General features: G+C 45.0%; 2 protein-coding genes across 2 annotated transcripts in view; one reads left to right on the top strand and one right to left on the bottom strand.

Moving 5' to 3' along the window:
- The window catches only part of LOC143019961 (uncharacterized), a 672,791-nt gene extending 656,381 nt beyond the window's left edge, over positions 1 to 16,410 (top strand). Inside the window, exon 4 of the mRNA XM_076176009.1 lies at positions 16,121 to 16,410. Coding sequence (XP_076032124.1) covers positions 16,121 to 16,318 — 198 coding nt within the window. The 3' untranslated portion in view covers positions 16,319 to 16,410. The remainder of the gene's footprint in view (positions 1 to 16,120) is intronic.
- Positions 649 to 22,608, bottom strand: part of LOC143019960 (roundabout homolog 2-like) — a 232,855-nt gene continuing 210,895 nt past the window's right edge. The window contains exons 4-11 of the mRNA XM_076176008.1: positions 10,084 to 10,237; positions 7,306 to 7,436; positions 6,329 to 6,604; positions 5,556 to 6,041; positions 3,582 to 4,895; positions 2,944 to 3,196; positions 2,412 to 2,641; positions 649 to 2,232 (exon numbers count right to left, since the gene is read on the bottom strand). Of these exons, the coding sequence (XP_076032123.1) occupies positions 1,286 to 2,232; positions 2,412 to 2,641; positions 2,944 to 3,196; positions 3,582 to 4,895; positions 5,556 to 6,041; positions 6,329 to 6,604; positions 7,306 to 7,351 (3,552 nt within the window). The 5' untranslated portion in view covers positions 7,352 to 7,436; positions 10,084 to 10,237 and the 3' untranslated portion in view covers positions 649 to 1,285. The remainder of the gene's footprint in view (positions 2,233 to 2,411; positions 2,642 to 2,943; positions 3,197 to 3,581; positions 4,896 to 5,555; positions 6,042 to 6,328; positions 6,605 to 7,305; positions 7,437 to 10,083; positions 10,238 to 22,608) is intronic.

The following is a 22,608-nucleotide window of genomic DNA, read 5'->3' as shown; positions in this document are numbered from 1 at the left end:
TCGGTTAGAGGCCGGACACTGACGGGCATAGCCTACCTTGCGTCTGGTGAGAGGTGAGAAAGATTAATTTCTCAACTACTTATGTGTCGTTGCCATTCATGTCAACCATTTTTACTATTGTTATGTGGACTGCATGTTTGCTTGGCTCGGTAATTCTACTCTCAAAAGTCCCCTCCTAGTGTTTTAGCTAATTTATTTTTATCGTAGTGTGGAAATGTTTGTGAGCATTAGATTATAATTTGTAAACAAACCCTACATCACTTCACAGAGTACATATTCAATATTACACATACACACACGTACATATATGATGTACGTGTATATCAACCGTTTTACCTGATATTTTGTTTCCAACAGATACATAGTTTTATTATTTTCTTAAATGTGTCTCCCGCTTATCTTAAATCAGATTCCTATATATTTTCACCCCCACTGCGTCTTCTTCACTGAAGTGTCATGACGCCATGTTTAGTCCTCTTTTTACACACCTTCACATCACGTTCCTGGCACGTTCCACGCACACAAAGTCACACGCAGTCACACGCACATGACGGGGCTGGCAAGCGTGAGAAGGCCGACCGGAGAAGAAGCATTCTGGCGTGAGAGGGCTTTGGACAGTTGCGCTTATGTACGAGATAAACCCAAATCTAGTGGTTAGTAATCGTAGTTTATTATGACCGTCGTTCATTATGGACTTAGTTTTCTACTTCATTTAATATATATATTTTTTCTATTAGTTTTGTGATTTTTTTTTTCTCTTTCACTCTGCTAGCGCGTGGCTCGACTCGATTTGAATGACTGGGGCACAATTAGCTCTAACAAGGCAGCTTCAAGTTCAGACTAGCACATCATATTGGGGACGACCAGGGAGGAGGAGGAAGAGGAGGTCTGTAGGAGCGTGTGGTACGTCACCATGAAAAACAGCGTCCATCTTGCGCGGGTCACCAACTACCTGAAAAGGCTCAAAGCCGTTCGGCTAGCGGGTTGGCGACTAGATCGATCACCGATCACTGGAGAACACCTTTCCTAATCAAAGGGTTAGCACTACACAGACCCTGACTATATCACATTAATATCTGTCCAGAAATCTGCACACGCTTAGTCTGGGGAGGTGAAGGCGAGGGCTGGAGGGAGTGGGTGGGGAGAGAGAGAACCCGGAGGTGTTGGGGAAGAGGAAGGAGAGGGAGGAGGGAGGTGGGAGGTAGAGAGGCTGAGGAGAGAAAGGTTGAGGATGGGATAGGGGAGTATCGAGGTCGGTATAAGGTCCACACCGAGGCAACACCTTTCACACGAGCGGCGACGTTACGGACGTTGTGGCGTTCAGAATATGGTTGTTGGGAGCCCGAGGTCGCGTGGTGCCTGACTCGGCGTGTCTCTTGGGGCACTGCCTGGCGGGGCGGGTGTGGTACTGGAGGGAGGGCATGTAGGTGCTTTCGTCCGTACTGCAGAAGCTCTCGCCGCGGCCCCACCTCGCTTCTCCTGCTGCCTGAAGAGCCTCAGTCCAGTTGATGTTGTGCCCCTGGGAGAGCGGGTGGTGGTCCGAGCAACAGGATCCTCCAGAGGAACACTCGCTCTCGTCCTCCGACTCTGCGTCTCCGAGGACCGAAGACTCCGGGGAGGGTCTCCCGTTGAGGAGAGGCTGAGAGTACCACTCCACGTCACTGACCTCCTCACCTTCGCCAGCCACACCCTTAGTACTAAGATCGTCCCCTATTTCGCCCCTTCTGTTCCTCAAGAGGCTATGGTGCCCTACGATGCGGTCCGCCTGCTGTTGCTGTTGCTGCTGCTGTAGGTGGTGGTTGAGTTGCTGCTGGAAGAGGTGTTCGTGGAATTTTTTGTTCTGTTCATCGAGGTACTCGTACTGGTCGCTGTAGATCCCATTCCCGATCTGCTTCTCCATTCCTCCCTTGAAGGTCGACGTCTGGGACTTGTTGTCAAGGTCTTCTATGGGCTCCGTCGTCTGATAGATCGGCACGAGGTGAGGCGTGGGCGTAGGGGTGGTGCGGGTTGGCGCCCTAGGTGGGCGAGGGCCGAGGAGAGGGCTACCGTGGGACATGTGCGAGCCTCCTGAGGACGACCCTGCGACCGAGTAGGGTAGCTGTTGTAGGAGAACCCGCGCGCCTAAAGCCCTACTCCCAGTGGAGGCCAAGGTGTTGTCGCTTGAGTTGTCGGCCTGCTGCATGAGGGGAGGAGGTGGCGGAGGGAACTGTAGCACCGGGACCCCAGATCCACCTGAAGAAGGCAAAGAGAGAGAGGTCCATTCAGTATGTATTACTGATAATATAATTTCAAAGAACTTGTCACAGGAGTGGGCTACTCTGTTGAAATTTCTCTCTACAAATTAAAGTTCTATAACCATTCAGAGCACTTAACGCGAAGTAGAAAACAAAAAGAAAATTCTTCTCCTTTACCTTTTTCGCTGTGAGTATTGTAGTTCGCAGAGCGGTGAGTGTTCCGATTCGGTTCGGTACCCGTCGTCGACTTGCCATCCTCCTGGATGAGGACGTGACCCGGGTGACCCGAGGGTGACGGATGCGTTGGGCTCGTCACGGGTATGTTCGGAGGGATCCGGTTCCCGCCCGGACCCCGGAACATGTCGGTGATGAGGGGCGTCGTGGCGTAAGGCTCTGGGGAGGTACATCTGAAGAAGGCGCAGAAGGAATGGAGAACATCACATTAGAATCATCCCAGTTCCTCATTTCTCGACCTTCGTTTTTCTATGTTATAATTGTTATGGGTGCCACACTTACTCATCCACCCCATCTTCCAACACATTTATCATATGTATATACATGTATGTATACAAACATACATGTATATGTGTCTACTTGTATGTATACACACTTGTGGACATGTATAACTACATGCCCCCATGTATGTATAAATGACATGTAGACATGTGAACACTACATATACAAATACATATACCCATAGGATACGCACCTCTGGTCTGTGTGCCCTGTGAAGGAGACGAGCCGGAGTCCAGCCGCATCGGGATCTTCGTAAACATCTTCAGGCCCCTTCCCATCACACGTGCTCCCTGCAGCCTTCGAAGGGGCCGCCTGGGACCCCTGGTGGTAGAGCTGCGTCAACGGGGCCCCGTGGCTGCCCACGTCCGTGTAGAGGGTCCCCGTCATCCCGACCCCGGCGTCACCCCAACACCCTGGGTATTCGGACCATGGGCCGCTGCCTTCCCCTGTGGGAGTAAACAGTAAAATGGATTTTTTTTTTGTGTGTGGTGACCTTGATGTAGAAATGGATATATGTTTTACGTGTCTTCTCCCCTTGTGCATGAATGATGTTTGTCTAAATAATCAGCTGTTTTGTGAAGTAATGCTAACAATTGTTTTTGTGACGTAGTCAGGGCCTACTGCATGAGAGCTGGGGAAGGAAGAGGAGGGGGGAATAAGGAGAAGGAGGAAGAAGAAAAGGAGGAACAGGGGGAGATGGGTACGTGAGGAAAAAATAAATATATAAGTAAATAGATGGCAATGATAAATAATCATAGTCACAGGAACATATAACCACATGATAATGACTCTCTCTCTCTCGGAAAAAGAAAGTGGAGAGGGAAGCCGTACCTTTCCCGTAGTACTGAGGACACTTGTTGTTCCTCCTCCGTCGGTAGACGCAGATGACGGCGACGGTGAGGGCGGCGAAGAGAACCACAGCACCCACAACAATCCCGATGATGAAGTAGGTATTATGCGTCAGGGTCGTTGCCGGCACGGGAGGGGCTCCGGGCCGAGGGGACCCACCTTCGACCGGGGTCCCTGATCCTACCTGGAGCGTGATGGGCAAGGAGAGAGGCCCAGGTCCGCGAGCCGTGACCCCACGGACGGCCACGTGATAGGGCACCCCTGAGGCGAGGGCGGGGACAATGGTCCACGTTCCGTTGACTGTGGTGTTGAGATGCACCACCGCTGAGGTGTTGGCGGTGGTGACCTGGATGTTGTACCCGGTGATTCGACCGTTCGCTAGGTGCGGGGGAATGGGGTCCCACGTGATCCTGGCGGTGGTGCTGTTCACCCCCGTGTAGTGCAGCCCCTGAGGGGCTACCCCGGGAGCGTCTTCCATGGTGGAGGCCCTCACGGCGGCCGAGGGTTGGCCTTCCACTCCTCTGAAGAAGGGAACCACAAAGACTTCGTACCACGTCGCCGGCCGGAGCTGAGTCACGATGTAGGTCGATGACGTAAGAGACGAGGAGGACGTCGTCACGCCCACCGTCTCGACGCTGAGGGCGCCCATCGGGTTGCCAACTTGGCTCTCCAGTGGGCGGTATCTAACATAGAGTCCCTCGAGGAGGTCAGACTCCACCAGGAGCTGCCACGTGAGTCGGACAGCCGTCGCGGACATGGGCTCAACAGTCACGAGGCGCACGACCGGCATAGAGAGCCGGTTCCGGATCTCATGTAAAGGCCGGACGCTACCGGCATCCGCCGGCAGCGTCCGGATAGTATGAGTGATGGGAGACGGCCGGGACAATCCCTGAGAGTTCTGGGCCCGGATGACGAAGACGTATCGAGTGTCCGGTTCGAGGTTGGTGACTGTGACCGTGATGGGTGCCGGGGGAGGTCCGGTAGTGTCTGAAGGAGAGGAGTCCGAAGTCGACCATTCGCCACGAAGGTCCGGACTCCACTGTTGTACCACGTAGCCGACTAAGGACGTCAGCCCGGGGCGGCCCCTCCGGAAGCCAAGGGTCACTCGGGTCGTGTTGACGTTGATGACCGTGATGTGTCCGGGAGCTTCCGGGAGGGTTCCTTCGTCTTTCATCTTGAAGAACACCACATTTGGGTTCGTCGGCTTCGCCACTACCAGCGCCGCCGTCAGGGTGGTCTTCCCAGCTTCTGACGTCACGATGCAAGTGTAGATCGCTGTGTCGCTTGCTTTAAGGTCTGTGAGGGAGAGCAGTTCATATTGAAAATAACACAACACGAACAATTGTACCAGCATATACATTTATCAGTACATTTTTTACGTCCTCGTTTAAATCAAAATTAAGGAAGCGAAATTGTATGGTCAGGTGAAAAATGTAATCACACATTTGTCAATCACGGTAAAACTACTGTTGGAGTAGATCTACTGAAGAGGATTGCAGTTTGCAATCGAAATGTATAGATTCCCCGTTTCCAGTCTTTTCTACCCTAACAGTAGTTTTACCGTGATATATATATATATATTCTAATGTTTCTGTTGACATATCCCCGTTCTCCATCCTCCTATATCAATAGGTCATCCTCCAATGCCTAAGACTAGGTCACACTCGAACGGCCTGGCTCCCAGGTCACACTTACCTTGACATTAGGCCATCCTCACCCTTAACTATATTACCAACAGGACACTTTCGAGCACCTGCTAGATCATCCTTGAGAACATAATACTAGGTCACCCTTGAGTACCACAAAGTCACCCTTGGCCTCTATACCAGTAGCACGATGTAGAGTGCCTAACACTGGGTCACCCTCAAGCATCTTAAGATTAGGTTACCCTTGTACCCCTAACACTAGGTCACCCTCAAGCGCCTAAGATTAGGTCACCCTTGTACCCGACAGTACCTGTGATTCGGAGCGTTCCCAGGGGCGTGACGGAGATTCTTCCACTCTTGACAATCGGCTTCCCACCGATTTCCCAGGTCACCTTCGGCTCTGGAGTCCCACTCGCCTCGCAGGGGAGCTCGCCCTCCGTGTCCAAGGGGAGCGTCTGATTCAGCGCCCCGAGGGCGATGATGGGCGGGGGCATGTCGTCCACCGCTTGGACCTCCAGGTGGGCGCGTGCAAGGGCGGAGCCAGCCACGCCCACGGCGGTACACACGTAGTATCCCTCGTCAGGACGAGTCACTCCTCTGATGGTGAGTGTGTTATGGGCGTCCACAGACACACGCCCACCCCCCCATGTCTGCCCGACGCCCACGACCACGCCCGAGCCTTCGTGGGTCCAGTACGTCGTGGGCGGGGGGCTTCCCGAAGTCGCACACTCGAAGGTAGCCGTCCCGTTCACGCCCACACGGGCGTCCACGGGGGTGACCGTGATAAGTGGGCGTGCTGCCAAATGTATTAATGAATTAAATGTGTTCTCAAATATGAAACTGATATTATAACATTTCCATTAAGCTGGATATTGCGTACCAAGACTATATCATATGATGGGACGAAGAGGAGGAGGGGGAGGAGGAAGAGGAGCGGGAAGATGAAGAGGAGGGGAAGGAAGAGGAGGGGGAGGAGAAAGAGGAGGTTGGGAAGGAGGAAGAGGAAAAAGAGGAGAAAGAGGAGGATGAGGAGGGGGGAGAAGAAAGAGGTCTTGAAAGTTCTCCTGAGTATTCTAAACTTACAATGGACGGTAAGTGTGATGTTGGCCGACACCGACCCGACGGGGTTCTCCGCATGGCAGGTGTAGACCCCTTGGTCCTCCGGCGTGAGATGGTACACCCGAAGAATCTGGCTGCTCTCCTCCAGGTCCATCCGCCCCAGGGGGAGTTCGGTGGCCGGCGCCACGCGGTGCCAGAAGACTTCCGGGGGAGGGTCGCCCCCGACCCGGCAGACCAGTTCCACCGTGGCCCCCGCTCCTCCGGTCACGGACTCCGAGGAGGAGACGAGGTGTGGAGAAACTGGAGGAGGAAGAGGAAGAGAAAGAAAATTAGTACTATCGCGTATACGCGAGAACGAGAGCGCGCGCACACACACACACACACACACACACACACACACACACACACACACACACACACACACACTCACGACTCGATAGCGCAATGGTAGCGTTCGTGACCCCCACTACGGCGGTCCGAGTTCGAATCCCGCCCAAAGCTGAAATAATTTCAGTGTCGCTGCGCTGCGAATCGTTACTCCAACTCTCGTGTGTGTGCGTCTATGTGTGTGTGTGTGTGTGTGTGTGTGTGTGTGTGTGTGTGTGTGTGTGTGTGTGTGTGTGTGTGCGTGTAAGGTCACAGCATTACCCATAGATCGATCAATTATGAGTTCCGAGCTCTCTTCCGGGAGGGAAATAGCTGTCGGTCACGAGTCCAACACGTGATCCAAGACCATGGTGAATCACACACAACACACACACACGTTCATACACAAATATGTCCAAGCGGTCCCGTATAAGACGAATGACTGCTAAAGTCTTATGCAATAAATCTTCTAGGTCACCCCAACGGGCCAGAGCCACTCAGAGACTCATCCCCAGTCCAAGAAGCCTTCAGATCACTTTCAACTTCTGAGATCCCTTCCCTTTCTGCCGCCTCCCTTAAGATCCCCATTCACGGTCCCAAGGATAGAAGCGCCGGTTACCGGCACTGGAACGTACCAAGAACGGTGAGCGTGGCCGGAGGAGTCTCTTCGGTTCCGTACATGTTCCTGGCTCGGCATCGATATTCCCCGCTGTCGGACAACCGAACCCTGCTGATGACGAGGCTTCCACCGTCCACTATTCGGTATCTGGAGGGAACAAGAGATAGAAAGTTGATAAACAAATAAGAGACAAAATCAGTAAATATGTGAATAAATTGGGAAGAAAAAATCTTCGGGTGCCTGGGATGAGATTAGATATAAAAGACAGAATCAGTAAATATAAGAATTAGAAAGGATTACAAAGGCGGAGCATGCCGAAAGGAGACCTTTTGGTCCATATTAGGAAGAAAAACTCTTTGGATACCTGGGATGAGATTAGAAATAAATAAAAGACAAAATCAGGAATTATTGAAATAAATCAAGAAGGGAAATTCTTCGGATACTTGGTATGAGATGAAAGATTAACAAATAAATATAAGAGAAAATCATTAAATATAAAATATATTAGGAAGAAAAACTCTTCGGATACTTGGGATAGGAATAGAAATAAATTAAAGACAAAATCAGTAAATATAAGATGAATTGGTTACTCGAAATCACGGGTGTAGGTCAGTGTTTTATTCTAACTAGTTTCGTATTAATAGTTCTTAAAACAAAACTAGTCACGAATAAAACTCGTATTTAGCTGTTTTCTTTACACTGTTCTTAGTGTCTCAGCATTACCATAAGGGTATGAATAAGTAAATAAAGAGGTAAATAGATTAATAAATAAACAATTAAATATAGATGAGTAATAAATATATAAATTAGATGAATGAATAATATAAGAAATAAAAATAATGAATGATATGTATATAAATAAATGAATAGATAAATAAATTATATATAGATAAAAAGTGGACAAATAGATACATAAATACTAAATAAAAAAGTCAAGTAAACCTGAAAAAAATTACTCAGCCAGAATAAAAGAGTAAAAGGGTCTTGGCCGGATGAGGCTTCCTTCAGAGTTGGGGACCTCCCAACTCTTTCCCTATAACGTACTTTGCATATTTTATTCTGCCTAACGACACATTATTTTATCTACGTAAAGGAAAGTTACGGTATCAAAGGTCAAACGGCTTATCAAACCCGGTTTGTCAAACAGTTTGAAGTGATGTTTGACCGTGTGAATGGGGCTATTTGGTCGTCAAACATGTTTGACAACCAAATAGCCCATCCACACGGTCAAACATCACTTCAAATATTTGTTTGACAAACCAGGTTTGGCAAACCGTTTGACCATGTAAATGTTCCTTCACTCCCCTATCTGCCGCGTGGTATCTTTAATTTTATTCTAGCTGCCGCCTGATGATTTCATCCATACCCGTGGAACCATTCCAACGCGGTAGTTAAAGGAGTTGGGTTACCCATCAACAACATTGCTATGAATATAGATTTTATTCTGGCTAATGTCATACGATTCTATTCATCAGTTGAATTGTCACTGTAGCGCGAAGACAAACTATTGTTTATATATATATATATTATATATATATATATATATATATATATATGTATATATATATTCATATATATATATATATTTATATATATATGTATAATATATATATATATATATATATATATATATAATGTATGTATGTATATATATATATATATATATGTATATATATAATGTATGTATATGTATATATATATAATGTATGTATATATATATATATATATATAGATATATATATGTATATATATATATAATGTATGTATTTATATGTGTATATATATATATATATATATATATATTTATATATATACATATATATATGCATATATATATGTATATATATATGCATATACATATATCTTTTGGACTGATAAAAGCGAGCATCATAATTAGCCATGCAAACCTCTCGTTCTATAAATCTTTTACTCATAAGAAAAAAAAAAGACATACGACTCCTTTTAGTAAAGATATACAGACCACGTACAATGATCTATGGACAATTTAAATCGGTACATCATTTATCACAGGTTGTAGACAGATATCGGCTACATAATCATATTAAACAAATTTAGAACGAATTGCGAAGAAGACTTCTTCTTTAGGGTAGCAACCCTGTGTTTTTGGATTCATATCTGGGTGTGCCCACACCTGGCAACAGCTATAAAAAGGGAAATTGAAGGGTTGCACGGGAGGGGGAGGGGAAAGGGGAGGTGGGAGGGAGGGAGGGGGGAGAGGGGTGAGGGGGGGAGAGGGGTGAGGGAGGGAGGGAGAGGGGTGAGGGAAGGAGGAGAGGGGTTAGGGAGGGAGGGGGGAGAGGGGTTAGGGAGGGAGTAAGGGAGGGGGGAGAGGAGTGAGGGAGGGGGGAGAGAGTAAGGGAGGGGGGTGAGGGAGAGTGTGAGGGAGGGGGGAGAGGGGTGAGGGAGAGAGTAAGGGAGGGGGGAGAGGGGTTAGGGAGGGAGGGAGAGGGGTTAGGGAGGGAGGGGGAGAGGGGATTTGGGAGGGAGTGAGGAAGAGGGAAGAGGGGTTAGGAATGGATGGATGGAGGGAGAGAGGAGGGGAAGAGGGGAGAGAAGAGAGAGATATAGAGAGAAGAAAGGACAAGAGGGGAGAGAGAAAAGAGAGGAGAAAGAAAATAGAGGAAGAGGAAGAGAGAGAGAGAGAGAGACACGGGGGAGAGAGACGAGGGAGAGAGGGAGGGGAAGAGAAACATATAATGAAATATATTGCGATAAATACTGATAAATATAAACTTTCCAATAAAAAAAATATCCCCTCATCCTTGAAACTCACCTGTGTTGTGTGGCGGGGTCGAGTGGGACCTTGTCCTTGACCCAGGAGACGACAGGTTCTGGGTGTCCCTTGGGCGGCAGGCACCTCAGGAGTGCCGTTTGGCCCTCAGCTAGTCTCGTCGCCTCAGGCACTGCCCGGAACTCGTTCCGAAGAACTGTGGAAGAAGAAAAACCAAAATCAGTCAGGGAGCACAATTAGAAAGAAAGAACAATACATTTGTGTGTGTGTGTGTGTGTGTGTGTGTGTGTGTGTGTGTGTGATTCACCATGGTCTTGGATCACGTGTTGGACTCGTGATCGACAGCTATTCCCTTCCCGGAAGAGAGCTCAGAGCTTATATATGACCGATCTATGGGTAATGCTGTGACCTTACACGCACACACACACAACTCCCCGCCCACGAGAGTTGGAGTAACGACTCGCAGCGTAGCGATATTGATATTATTTCAGCCCTGGGCGGGATTCGAATCCGGACCTCCGTAGTGGCAGCCGGGAACTCTACCAACCGTGTGTGTGTGTGTGTGTACACACATAAACATATACATAAAGAAATTAAGTCTTCCATTGCTTCATTATAACCCTTTCATTCCTGTTCCATTGAACATTCGTTCTGGCAGCAGCCAGGCGTTTCCATTCAGCCAATGGGAACTCCCCTGGGCAGTATCGCGTATGGTCACTTTGTAAAGAAAAAATAATAATAATAATTATGATCTCACACGCTTCCGTACCAGATGATACTTTTCCTTTTCGTCCAATCTGCCGTCAGATGGTTTCGTTCAGCTGAGGGGGATTTCGGGGTAGGACTGGATTGAGCCAATCGTTCCACGTGACTGTGTTGCATTAATGACATTTTACTCGTAGATGATTCCAGACGACTTTATTCGTAAGAGTTGATACAACGAGGCTGTGTACCCAGTTTCTAAGAGAGGCACTTAAAGGGCCATTAACACACTCAAACGGGTTGTCAAACCCGGTTTGTTAAACAAGTGTTTGAAGAGATGTTTGACCGTGTGAATGGGGTGTTTGTTTGACAAACATGTTTGACAAACGTGATTGACAAACAAGTATCCCATTCACACGGTCAAATATCATTTCAAACACTTGTTTGACAAACTGGGTTTGACAAACCGTTTGATCGTGTAAATGGCCCCTTATATGTTATGTTCCACAGTAGAAGGGAGAATGGATGAAGAATAGAAGGAGGAGGGCAGGGAGGGGAAAGGAAGGTGAGGTAGGTAAGAAGGGAGGCGGTGTTGTGAAGAAGAGGGAGAGAGAGGAAAAGAGAAGAAGGATATAAAGAGAGGGGAAGAGAACATGAATTGGTGGGATTGGAAGGGAAGAGGAGTAAGAAGAGAGGAAGGGGATTGTGAAAATGAGAAAAAGGAAAGAAAGAGAGAGAGAGAGAGAGGGGGGGGGGTGAAAAAGGGTGGAACGGAGGCTTCTTGTAAGTGGAAGAATCCACGCGGATAAGTATGAACAGGAAGAAAAAAAAAGGAAAAAAAAAAACTGTTCCACAACTCATCATGAGTCGAGACACATCCATAGGAAAAGTTACTTGCCTTCAACCAGGAAGTTTCCTTCGAGTCTGTCTGGGCGTTGCGGAATTGAGTTATTAGTGGTAAGAACTGATGGAAGGGGAGTGTCTGAGTACACGGGGAGTTGGGGGAAGAGTAGTACCTCAGTGGACGCGAGGATGGGGAAGGTGTGGAGTGTCTGGGAAGTTGTGTTTGAGATGCTGTGTGGAATGGAATGAAAGAATAAATATTGTTTATGGGAGTTATCAAACAACTGGAATTCTGAAGAGTATACGAGTATGAATGGAAAGGAAGGGGAGAGACGGGAAGAAAGAGAGGAATGAAAAGAGAAGGGAAGGGAAGGGAAGGAGAGGAAAGGGAAGGGAGGGGAAGAGAGGAAAGGGGAGGGGGTGGGAGGGGAAGGAGAGGGGAGGGAAGGAAAGGGGACGGGAGGGGAAGGGAGGAAAGGGGAAGGGAGGAGAGGGAAGGAGAGAGGAAGGGAGGAAAGGGAAGGGAAGGAGAGGGGAGGGAAGGAGAGGGGGGGAAGGGAGGAAAGGGAAGGGGAAGGGAGGAAAGGGAGGGAAGAAGATGGGGAGGATAGAGAAGAGGGAGATGGAAGGAAGGGAGAGGAGGGAGATGGAGGATAGGGAGAAGAGGGCGGGTAGTAGGTGGAATGAAAGGGAAGGGTCAAGTATTATTAGTCAGTGTTATTGGCATAAGGGAGTGTCCGGACACACACACATACACACACACACACACAGAGAGAGAGAGAGAGAGAAGAGAGAGAGAGAGTACACATGGCCATTACAGTAGTAGTAATCGAACTGTGGAATGATTTTTTACTATGCAATGGCTATTATCACTCGAGATGTGTGTGAGAGTATAGAATACTTCACTGAAGTTTGAGGAGTCGAGTTGGAGTGGGCGAGGAAGTACAGATGGGGAGTACTCGTGTTTCGCACTTCAACATCTAGTGTTCGAATCCCGCATCGACCAGTGGCCTGGAAGTCCGACCACATTGGGCAAAGGTGATGACACTGATAGCTATATATCCCCTAGTGTGAGTACTTTCACCTTTTGCGCGTGAAAGTAACAGTGAAATTCTTCCGCTGCAAGACCTCCGGACTATCCATAAAAAAACATAGAATAAAAGCAAAATACAAATAAAGTATAATGAAATTAAAAACATAAAATGATATACACAAATATACAGTACTTGTCTTCTATTCCTATTTACACTTCTTATCCTCATCCCCCCACCCCCACACACCACCACCACCACCACCATCTACCAGTCGTGACTTGCAGCCTCCATCAGTGGCCGAAGCGACGACAGAAGGTCCCCGCCCCGCCCTCGGTAATAAACGAAGTATTGTCCGCCAGGAACCGAACTATTGTCCGACGGCGTTCTCGTCGAGGTGCTTAGGCGGGTCAACTGTTTGCCTTTGAAGGGCTGGAGCGGGATGGTGGGAGATAGGAGGGAGAGAGGGAGATAAGGAAAGAGAGAAGGAGGTAGGGAGAGCGGATAGGAGGCAGAGAGGCAAGAGAGAGGGGAAGGAGAGGGGCGAGATGGGAGGGAGAGATGGGGATAAGGAAAGAGAGGAGGAGGTAGGGAGAGCGGATAGGAGGCAAAGAGGCAAGAGAGAGGGGAGGGGATTAATAGGGAGGAAGGAAAAAAATAAAAGATAACGAAGAGTTGAGGAAGTGAATGAGGTAAGAATGGAGGATTGAAGAAAGTTGAGGAGGGGATGAGGGAGGGTGAGGAAGGGGTTAGAGAGGAAGGAGGGCTGGAATATGGAAGCGAAAGAGAGAATAAAAAAAAAGAGAGAAAAGGAGAGGAGGGAAGGGGAGGGAGGAGAAAGTATAGACGGCCCCAGGAAGTCAAAGACAAAACAATTAAGATAAAGCAGACGATTCAAAGAAGGAATGGGAAGAAAATGAATAATGAAAGACGAGGAAATGAAGGAGAATACGGTGGGAGGAGCAATGAAGAGGAAAAGAGTGGAGGGGAAGAATTTAAGGAAATAGAAAAAGATGTAGAAAACGTGACAGGTTAGAAAAGGAGAAGGGAGATGGAAGGAGGAAGAGGAGGAAAGTACAGGAGTTCAAAAGAGAGAAATGTAGGTAAAGTTAAGGACACAGAGAGATAGATGAGAGAGAGAGATAGAGAGAGAGGAGGGGGAGAGAGAAAGGGGGAGGGGGAGAGGGAGAAATATGTAGGCTATACGAAAGGGTTCGGCAAAACACAAATTTACAGTATCTGAATTATAACACTATAGAACAACTGCTGCGACCTAGAGGTCTGTACATTGGCAATTTCACACACCTCATCCCACTTCTGGGAGTCCAGTAATCTCCTTTTATCAAATCCCGTTGGACAAAGGCCATCCAGATGGCCTTGGATTTGTCATTTCACAATTCGAACAGAGGGTCATTAGTATACACATATGCCAAAGGCTTTTTCCCCCTTACAAGGGAGGTAGCTAAAAAACAATGGCATAAAAACCACTCCCACTCATTCCATCCCCACATACTCCACTACCATTCATTCCCTCCCTCCTTCTTGGCTCCTCCTGGATGATGGGTCATCCCTGCATCTCGCCCACTCCCCTGGGTCAGAGGCAGTGTCGCAAGGGACATCAGTGCATTAGATTTATTACTAGCAAGGACGAGACAGTTGGGGCTTCAATAAGTATTTAGGTAAGATATCTAGAGCGAATATATGTGCTGTTGTGTATGTGTTTGAATATAGAGATATAGATAGATATAGATAGAGAGAGAGAAAGAGAGAGAGAGAGAATGAGAGAGTTACGAGAGTTTGAAGAGTAAACGAGTTTAAAGAAGCCAATTAAAAGTTAAATCACCTTCCTTCCGGTTTTTCCTCCTCTGTCCGCCCCACCCCCACCCTCAACCGAAAAAGCAAAAACCATTTTCCGTCGGCAGACAATCATGTACGTACACATGCACACGCACACATACGCACACACAACCAGGCATGACTCCCCCCAACGTACATAGAGTACTCAGCAAATTTCTTATGAATTACCCCCAATCAGCACACCAATCACAACCAATCATGACCATCATACCTTAACCTTTCACCCTCCTAGTTCCTCCCCCGTTCCCCCCTTCTCCCCCAATCCCCCTTTCTTCCCCCTACGAGCGTCCTTCACCCCCGTCATCTCTAATTCTACGGGTGTTGGCAATCACACCCATAATAACCATAATTACGTCACAATAAAGGGTGGGACTGAAGAGAACAGGTGACGTCATCGCTGTGGTTGTGACGTCACAAATCCACACACACACACACACACACACACACACACACACACACACAGAGTACACCCTTCTTCCTGAGAGGTGTGAAGGGTGAGGTTTGACCCCATGAAGTGCATGGAGAAGGGGGCTCACGACAAATCTCACGGTTGATCTCACGGTGTCAATCTCGATCATTTGTCTGTTTTTCGTTTTTTTATTATTATTTTTTATTCACTTGTACATATTTTCTTAATAATTATTTAGTTTGTTTCTCGTTAGTGTAATTATATATGCACAAATTCACACACATATACACACATATATATATATATATATATATTATAATTCCAATGCACACACAAATATCGCACACACGTACGCACACAATTCTTATTCATTTTTTTCTATTCATTTACGCATTTTTGCTTAATTGTTATTAACTTATTTCTCATTATATATACAAATTAACCGTTAGTTAGTATAGACTCATGCTCATAAACACAAAAACGTATGTACATACGCACACACACATACACGGTAGAACAATACATTTAACTTGGAATTTTCCCTTGGGCTCGCCTGCTACACGTCGGCCCATCACGTTCCTCCACTCCCCCCCTTCCCACTCCCCCCTCCCCCCAACTACACCTTACTCCACGGGGCCAATTGCCCCAACTTTCACACGCTTCCGCCCGCTTAAAACTCCATATACAACTCCAATTTTCCTCCACATATTTCCTCACTTGTTTTCGTGTTCCTCCACTTCTCTTCTACAGACCTCCATAGAATATATCTATACTAACCATTATTACTCCACTTTACTTCCACAAGTCCCCTTCTCTCTTCATACTCCACACAATATCACAAGAACTCATCTAATGATAATACAATAATGATATAAACCTAGACCTAAATATACAATATATATATATATATATATATACATATGAACTATGCAATATGTCTTTCACTGTTGGATATTCAGTGCATTTCTGTATAGAGTAAGTCTCTTGGAATAAACGTGATGTCTGGATACAATGTGTTTGATGTGTGTGTGTATATATATATATATATATATATATATATATATATATATATATATATATATATATATGTATCCACACAGTCCCATTGTTGAGGTTCAGGTATGAGCAGGAGGGCAAGTTTTGAATATCACTGAAATGAATTACATATAATCCCCAACAAAATAATCTCTGTTAGAAGTAAACAGAGTATACTCTCACCCTCCCTTCTCCATTTTAGGCACCACACTCCACACTTCGCTACCTCCATCGTCACACCTTTCGTGTACCTGACCATCCCATCCATCAAACGTCACACGTCATACGTCACACCTGTGATGACACTAATGAGGCGACGCCTCATGACGTCATAGCTGGTTTCGCGATTTTGACGTTGTGGGAAACAGTGCGGCGTACTAAAAGGTCAAAGAGAATATAGAGTGATACATAAGTGTGTACATACGTACATAAATACATGTGTACCTGCATACATACGTGCATATACACAAGCACTCACTCACACACACACACATGCACTATGTTCATACATGCATAGTTGCATGTTCAAAAATGGACTAATATCGTACTTCTACATCATCCTAACTAATGATCCAGACCCGTCTGCGAAAAATCTTGTTCGTATTTTGCATTTTATTCTTTTATTTATTTAATTTTCCATGTTTGTGTTTTATACATTGTGTGTATTCTTATGAACAATATAATCATCGTACTTCCTAGTCTTGGAAGCTCATATTTTTCACTTAACCTAACTTTTCGGAAGCTAGACAGCTTACGAAAGAAGATAATTAATTACTAAATATTTTGGTTTCGCTTTTAACCGGATAAATGACGCAGGTTCGAATTCTGATGACGGCGTAGAGGTCAGGAGGAACAGTTACGCAGCTATGTCGCCAAAGACGAAGTCTATATATATATATATATATATATATATATATATATATATAATATATATTATATATATATATATATATATATATATGTATGTATATGTACACACACACATATATATGTGTGTATATGTATATATATAATAATAATATATAATATTCATTTACTTTGTGACCTGATTTTCTTGAATATACATTCCACTGAATAATACAATAATTCTCAAAAATTTCATTCATTTTGTCCGACTCTTTTTGTGATGGGGTTAGGACCCAGAGTACTACAAAAAAGAAACCACATCAAAATATATGACATAATTACACTACAAATAACACCACCTAACCCATGACCTTAGGCATCATATGTACACTCACAACATTGCAGAGACGCGGAACGGACAAGCGTTAACCCGCACATCAAGTATAAAACTCCGCGAAAGGTCACAGGAAGAAATGAAAACATAGCGAGAACTTGGAAGGGGCGGCCACGGTTAAGGACGATATCAGAGGTGAGGTCTATATAAACACCTATTTATCAAAAGGAGGGCGTAACTCAATGAATAGAGTTCCAAGATGGCGTTCCTCCGCCTCGTCCTCCTCATCAGATAAAAAAAGAGGGAGAAAAATCTCCTCTTAGAGCGTTTTTAACCTTTCGTTGCCTCAGATGGTTGTGCAAGTATCCTTCACTCCACTCTGGCCCTAAATGATGTGGTTCAGACTTAATATGCACGCCCATAACCAAGAACGCATTATTCCAATGCCCATCCAGAGTGCATCTTTTTTTGTTGTGTTTTTTCTTCTTCTTCTTATCCTTCTTCTTCTCCTTCTTCTACTTCTACTTCTTCGAATTCTTTTAATTCTTCTTCTACTTTTTCTTCTTTTTTCTTCATCTACTACTACTACTTTTTCTTCTTTTTTTTCTTCATCTTCTCCTCCTAGGTTGCAGTGTGCAAAGAAAAATGGAACACGAAAGAAAACGGCCAGAGAGAGTTTGAGACACAGAGAGAGAGAGAGAGAGACATAGAGACAGAGACAAACAAACTGAGAGATCATCTACCCCAAAGGACTACCAGGCTTAGGCCTCGCTGTCAGACCCATACACTCCCTCTGCAAGGGTGAAAAAAAAGAAAATAAAGAGAAAAGAAGAAGAAGGAAAAAAGGAGATGAAAAAAAAACGTTGCCAAAGAATTGGTGCCCGAAGCCCCTGCTATCAGCCCCAGACTCTACCATGACTTAAAAAAAGACAACTTGTTTCCTTAGTTCCCCGCTGCCAGCCCCAGGCCTGGCCTCCCCCCCCCGCCCCCTGCAGTCTTTCAACCCCAAATAATATGCATTTCATTCCAATACAAAAACACTTATTATTCTTATACAGACCCACTACTACTGTGTACAGTAAAAACAGACTCGGGCCTGTTGATCATTGCAAAGGCATATATACATTGTACGCTCGAAGATAAAGCTTCTGTGCAACATTTTAAGGATTTTAGAAAAACCTTCACGGACAAAAATCATAAAGCATCATTGTATGATTACAGACTCATTTAAACTCAAAAGACGAATTCTGATTACGTTTAGCTTCTACTATCCAGAACTAAATCTCTCCTTAAGACTTACGTCGGCTCCTCTTCTCGTGTCTTTCGAAAAAAAAAAAAAAAAAAAAAAAATGTCAGTCAGTGTGTCACACGATTGAGGGATTTCTGTCAAACCAGTGATACCATAGGTGACCACCGACCTATATGGTGGGTTGAAAATCATGTCGAAAGAGAGTATATATAAAAGTATATATATATATATATATATATAATATCAAAGTGATATATATATATATATATATATATATATATATATATATATATATATATATATATATCATTATACGGATATATAATTTGTTTTCGTATACAGTACATATGAACTTTTGACCCTAATGTACATAATGGACTCACATGAACACGCGCACACACACACACACACACACACAAATACAAATGCACACCCAATACACACAAATACACACACAGATATACACATACTGGTATGCACTGACATATACAAAACACATACAAACACACGTACACAAATACACAGGCACACATACAGAAATACACACAAATGCACTCAAGCATAGCTCTTATCCTGAATATTACAATTAGGTAAATACACGTAAATACGAAGCCCAGCCCGCTGCCGCGTATTACAGCTCTACGGCGCGGCCGCTTCTAAATCGCATTAAATGTACGAGACCCGGCGGGGCTGGTCGCGAATATCAATAAGTACAGCGGGAATTCAGATTTACGATGGATTAATGTTTCAGTGAATGAAAAAATGAAATTATGTACACATTCGCGCGGACGCTAACAGCTGGGTTCACGAACGCTCGGTTTGGTAAGGGAGTAGGGAGTTGGGAGTGTTAAGGTCTTAGATGTTCTATTAGATTGTAATTTTGGTTTTCAGATTTTTTTTGGGGGGGGTCATGTGATTTAGCAAGAGTCTGCCAGCGAGGGTTTTTGGTTAAATAAGTAGATAAGAGATTAGGAATGTCCATTTCTGACGAGTTACTAATTAATCTCATTTAATTTTGTTTAATTACATTTTTACCATATTTTGTGATCTTATCTTTTATAATTTAATTTTATTTTGTATTTCATTCTTCTTAGTTGTATCTATTTATTCAGTTATTTGTTTATTTATTCAATTATTTATTTATTTATTTATTCATTTTTTGTGTACCTACGCGTGACCAGCCTTGAGAATCGATTACATATTTTCTCATTCCTACACAAGGTTCAAAAGTTCGCCGACAGTCTTGTGATGTCCTTATTTAGCATTTGGCAGCACCTCAAGATACTAAATTTATTTCAGCATTGTTTCGATTTCATATTAGTCAAGTTAGCTAACCTTGGCTTAGCTTAGGTCACCATAGCGGTCTCAGGCGAAAGAAGCCACACCCTTTTTCCTCCCAGAACCAATCACGATCGCTTACTGGGTGAAGGATTGTGATTGGCCATGCGGGAAAGAAGGCGTGGCTTGTTTCGCCTGAGAATGTGATAAATGCTCCATCTATTAACACGTATAAACATCACTGTTATGGAGCTTTCTAAATCTGGCTATGTACAATCGTGTTCAAGTCTTGAAATACCTTTTGTAATGTGTGGCATATCTCTTTTATTATGGCTGTCGCCAGGCGATTTTATTCACTTCCGTGGTATCTCTATGTGATACGAAGTTAGCTATATCATAATTTCTATATGAAATGTAAAACGTTTGTCCCTAGTTATTTCCAAACGTTTGATATATAATTCTAACGTATCACAATACAATGCTTTGCATAAAAGCATTTGTATTTGTTGGTTGGTAATTATATAACTTTCGAATGGAACTAAACGTAATGGAGAGGCGTGTGTGTGTGTGCGCGCGCGCGCGTGTGTGTGTGTGTGCGTGTGTATGTGCGTGTGTGTACACGTGAAAACATGAAGACAATGAAATATTGTCAAATAAACTTTTACGCGAGACCTCGTAAGCAACATATGCAAATCAAAATAAAATAAAATGTGTGGAAATAGATACACAGATTCAATGCAAATAACACGCAAGCACACCCACACATACACATGCAACACACACACACACACACACACACACACACACACACACACACACACACACACACACACGAATCCTGCCCTGGGCTGAAATTTATTCAGTATCGCTGCGCTTCGAGTCGTTACTCCAACTCTCGAGGCCGGGGAGTTGGGTGTGTGTGTGTATGGCCATACCATTACCCATATATCGGACATACGAGCTATGAGCTCTCTTCCGGGGGGAAAATAGCTGTCGATCACGAGTCCAACACGTGATCCAAAAGACCCAGGTGAATCATACACGCACACATACACGCGGTCATAAACATGAAACGCGAGTACACATTAAGTCACACACACACACACACGCGCGCGCGCACACACACACGTATACACAAATATACGTACGCACATACGTACACGCAAACACGAAATCGCACACACACGCCTCGTAATCGCAATATTATCACACCATATTATTCAGCATAATATCCAAAACAACCAAATATAAAGATACGACGGTAAAAAGAAAAAAGAAAAAAAAATACGCACGTAAACATAACAATATACATAATTAAGCAGAACACGTGTATACAGCCATCCCCTGCATCGGAAACAGGATTTTTTTTTTTTAATAATGCTCTCGTACATTCGAATCACTTTGACGCAAAAAACGACCTTATTCACAGACGCGATAATGACGCTCATTTCGGCAAGCATCAATGAGCTTTTACCCCGGCCCTGCCAATTATACAGACAAACGTGTCCACGGGGCGGGTGGGGCGGGGGTGGGGGTGGGGGGGGGGAGAACGTAGACACAAAACGATCATTCACAAGGGTTACTGGTACGGGCAACCACATATTAGTTCACAGAAATACACAAAGGGAACTAAAGGCAAAAATATGCGTGCACATAAATTGTGTGTGTGTGTGTGTGTGTGTGTGTGTGTGTGTGTGTGTGTGTGTGTGTGTGTGTGTGTGTGTGTGCGTGTGTGTGTGTGTGTGTGTGTGTGTGTGTGTGTGTGTGTGTGTGTGTGTGTGTGTGTGTGTGTGTGTGTGTGTGTGTTCGTGTGTGTGTGTTCGTGTGTGTGTGTGTGTTCGTGTGTGTGTGTGTGTGTTCGTGTGTGTGTGTGTGTGTGTGTGTGTGTGTGTGTGTGTGTGTGTGTGTGTGTGTGTGTGTGTGTACAGAGAGAGAGAGAGAGAGCAAGACAAAGAGAGTAATTTGCAAAAATTATTGAAATGAGACGAAGAGAGAGAAAGATAATAGGACCAATCAGAGAAACACAAAGGATTTACTCGGGAGGAGGTGGGAGGGAGGAGGAGAAGGTAGGCAGGACGTGGGAGGAGAGAGGAGGAGGAGGGAGGGACAAGTTACGATGGAGGAGGTGTTGGGAGGCAGGTGGGAGGGGAAGAGTTGGGAGGAAGGTATGGGAGTAAGAGGAGGTGGGAGGGAAGGAGAGAAAAGAGCATATAGGAGGAGGTGAAAGAGAGAAGGAGGAGTCTACGAGATAAGTAGACGAAAGGGAAAAGAGAATAGAGAGAAGAAGCGAAGAAAAAAGAGAGGGGAGACGAGCCGAGAAGGAACAAGAAGAGAGAAAATGAGAGGAAGAAATGAAGGGAGGAGAACAGAGAGGGAAGTAAAAAGTGGGAAGAAGAATCAAGGAAATAGTCGGGGTAACAGAAGATAAAAAAGAAAGGTAAAAAAGAGGAAGAAAGGGTAAGAAAGAAGGTAAGAAGAAAGGGTAAAAAAGAAGGTAAGAAAGGGGAAGAAAGAGGGTAAGAGGCGAGGAGGGCACTAAAGGAAAGGGGGTGGAAGAACACAAAGAGTGGAGTGAGGTGAAGTGGATTCGATGGGAAGGGAGTGGAAGAGTGGAGGGATCGGAGTGAGAGGAAAACGGATTGGAAGAGAGTAGAGAGGAGAGAAGAGGAGAGGAGAGAAGAGAGGAGTGGTATGGATGAGAGGGGAAGGGATAGGAGAGGAAGGGATGGGAGACGAGGGGAAGGAAGAAGAGGAGACATTTATTTATGTATTTTATTTGTTATTTACATTATTATAGTTTTTATTTATTCATTTATTATTATTATGATTTTTTTCGCACCCGACCTAGATATGGACCAAAAGGTCTCCTATCGGCATGCTCCGCCTTTGTAATCCTTTGTAGTAGGAAACGAAAAGGGAAGGTTTTTGGAGGGTAAAGAAGAGAAAATTATAAAGAGGAAAGGAAAGGGGACAGGGAGGAGGA

This window comes from Oratosquilla oratoria, chromosome 38 (assembly GCF_046742065.1).
Source record: "Oratosquilla oratoria isolate Oo_2021 chromosome 38, ASM4674206v1, whole genome shotgun sequence".
Lineage (NCBI taxonomy): Eukaryota > Metazoa > Arthropoda > Malacostraca > Stomatopoda > Squillidae > Oratosquilla > Oratosquilla oratoria.
Note: the sequence above shows the minus strand (reverse complement) of the source record. Positions and strands in the feature narration are given on the sequence as shown.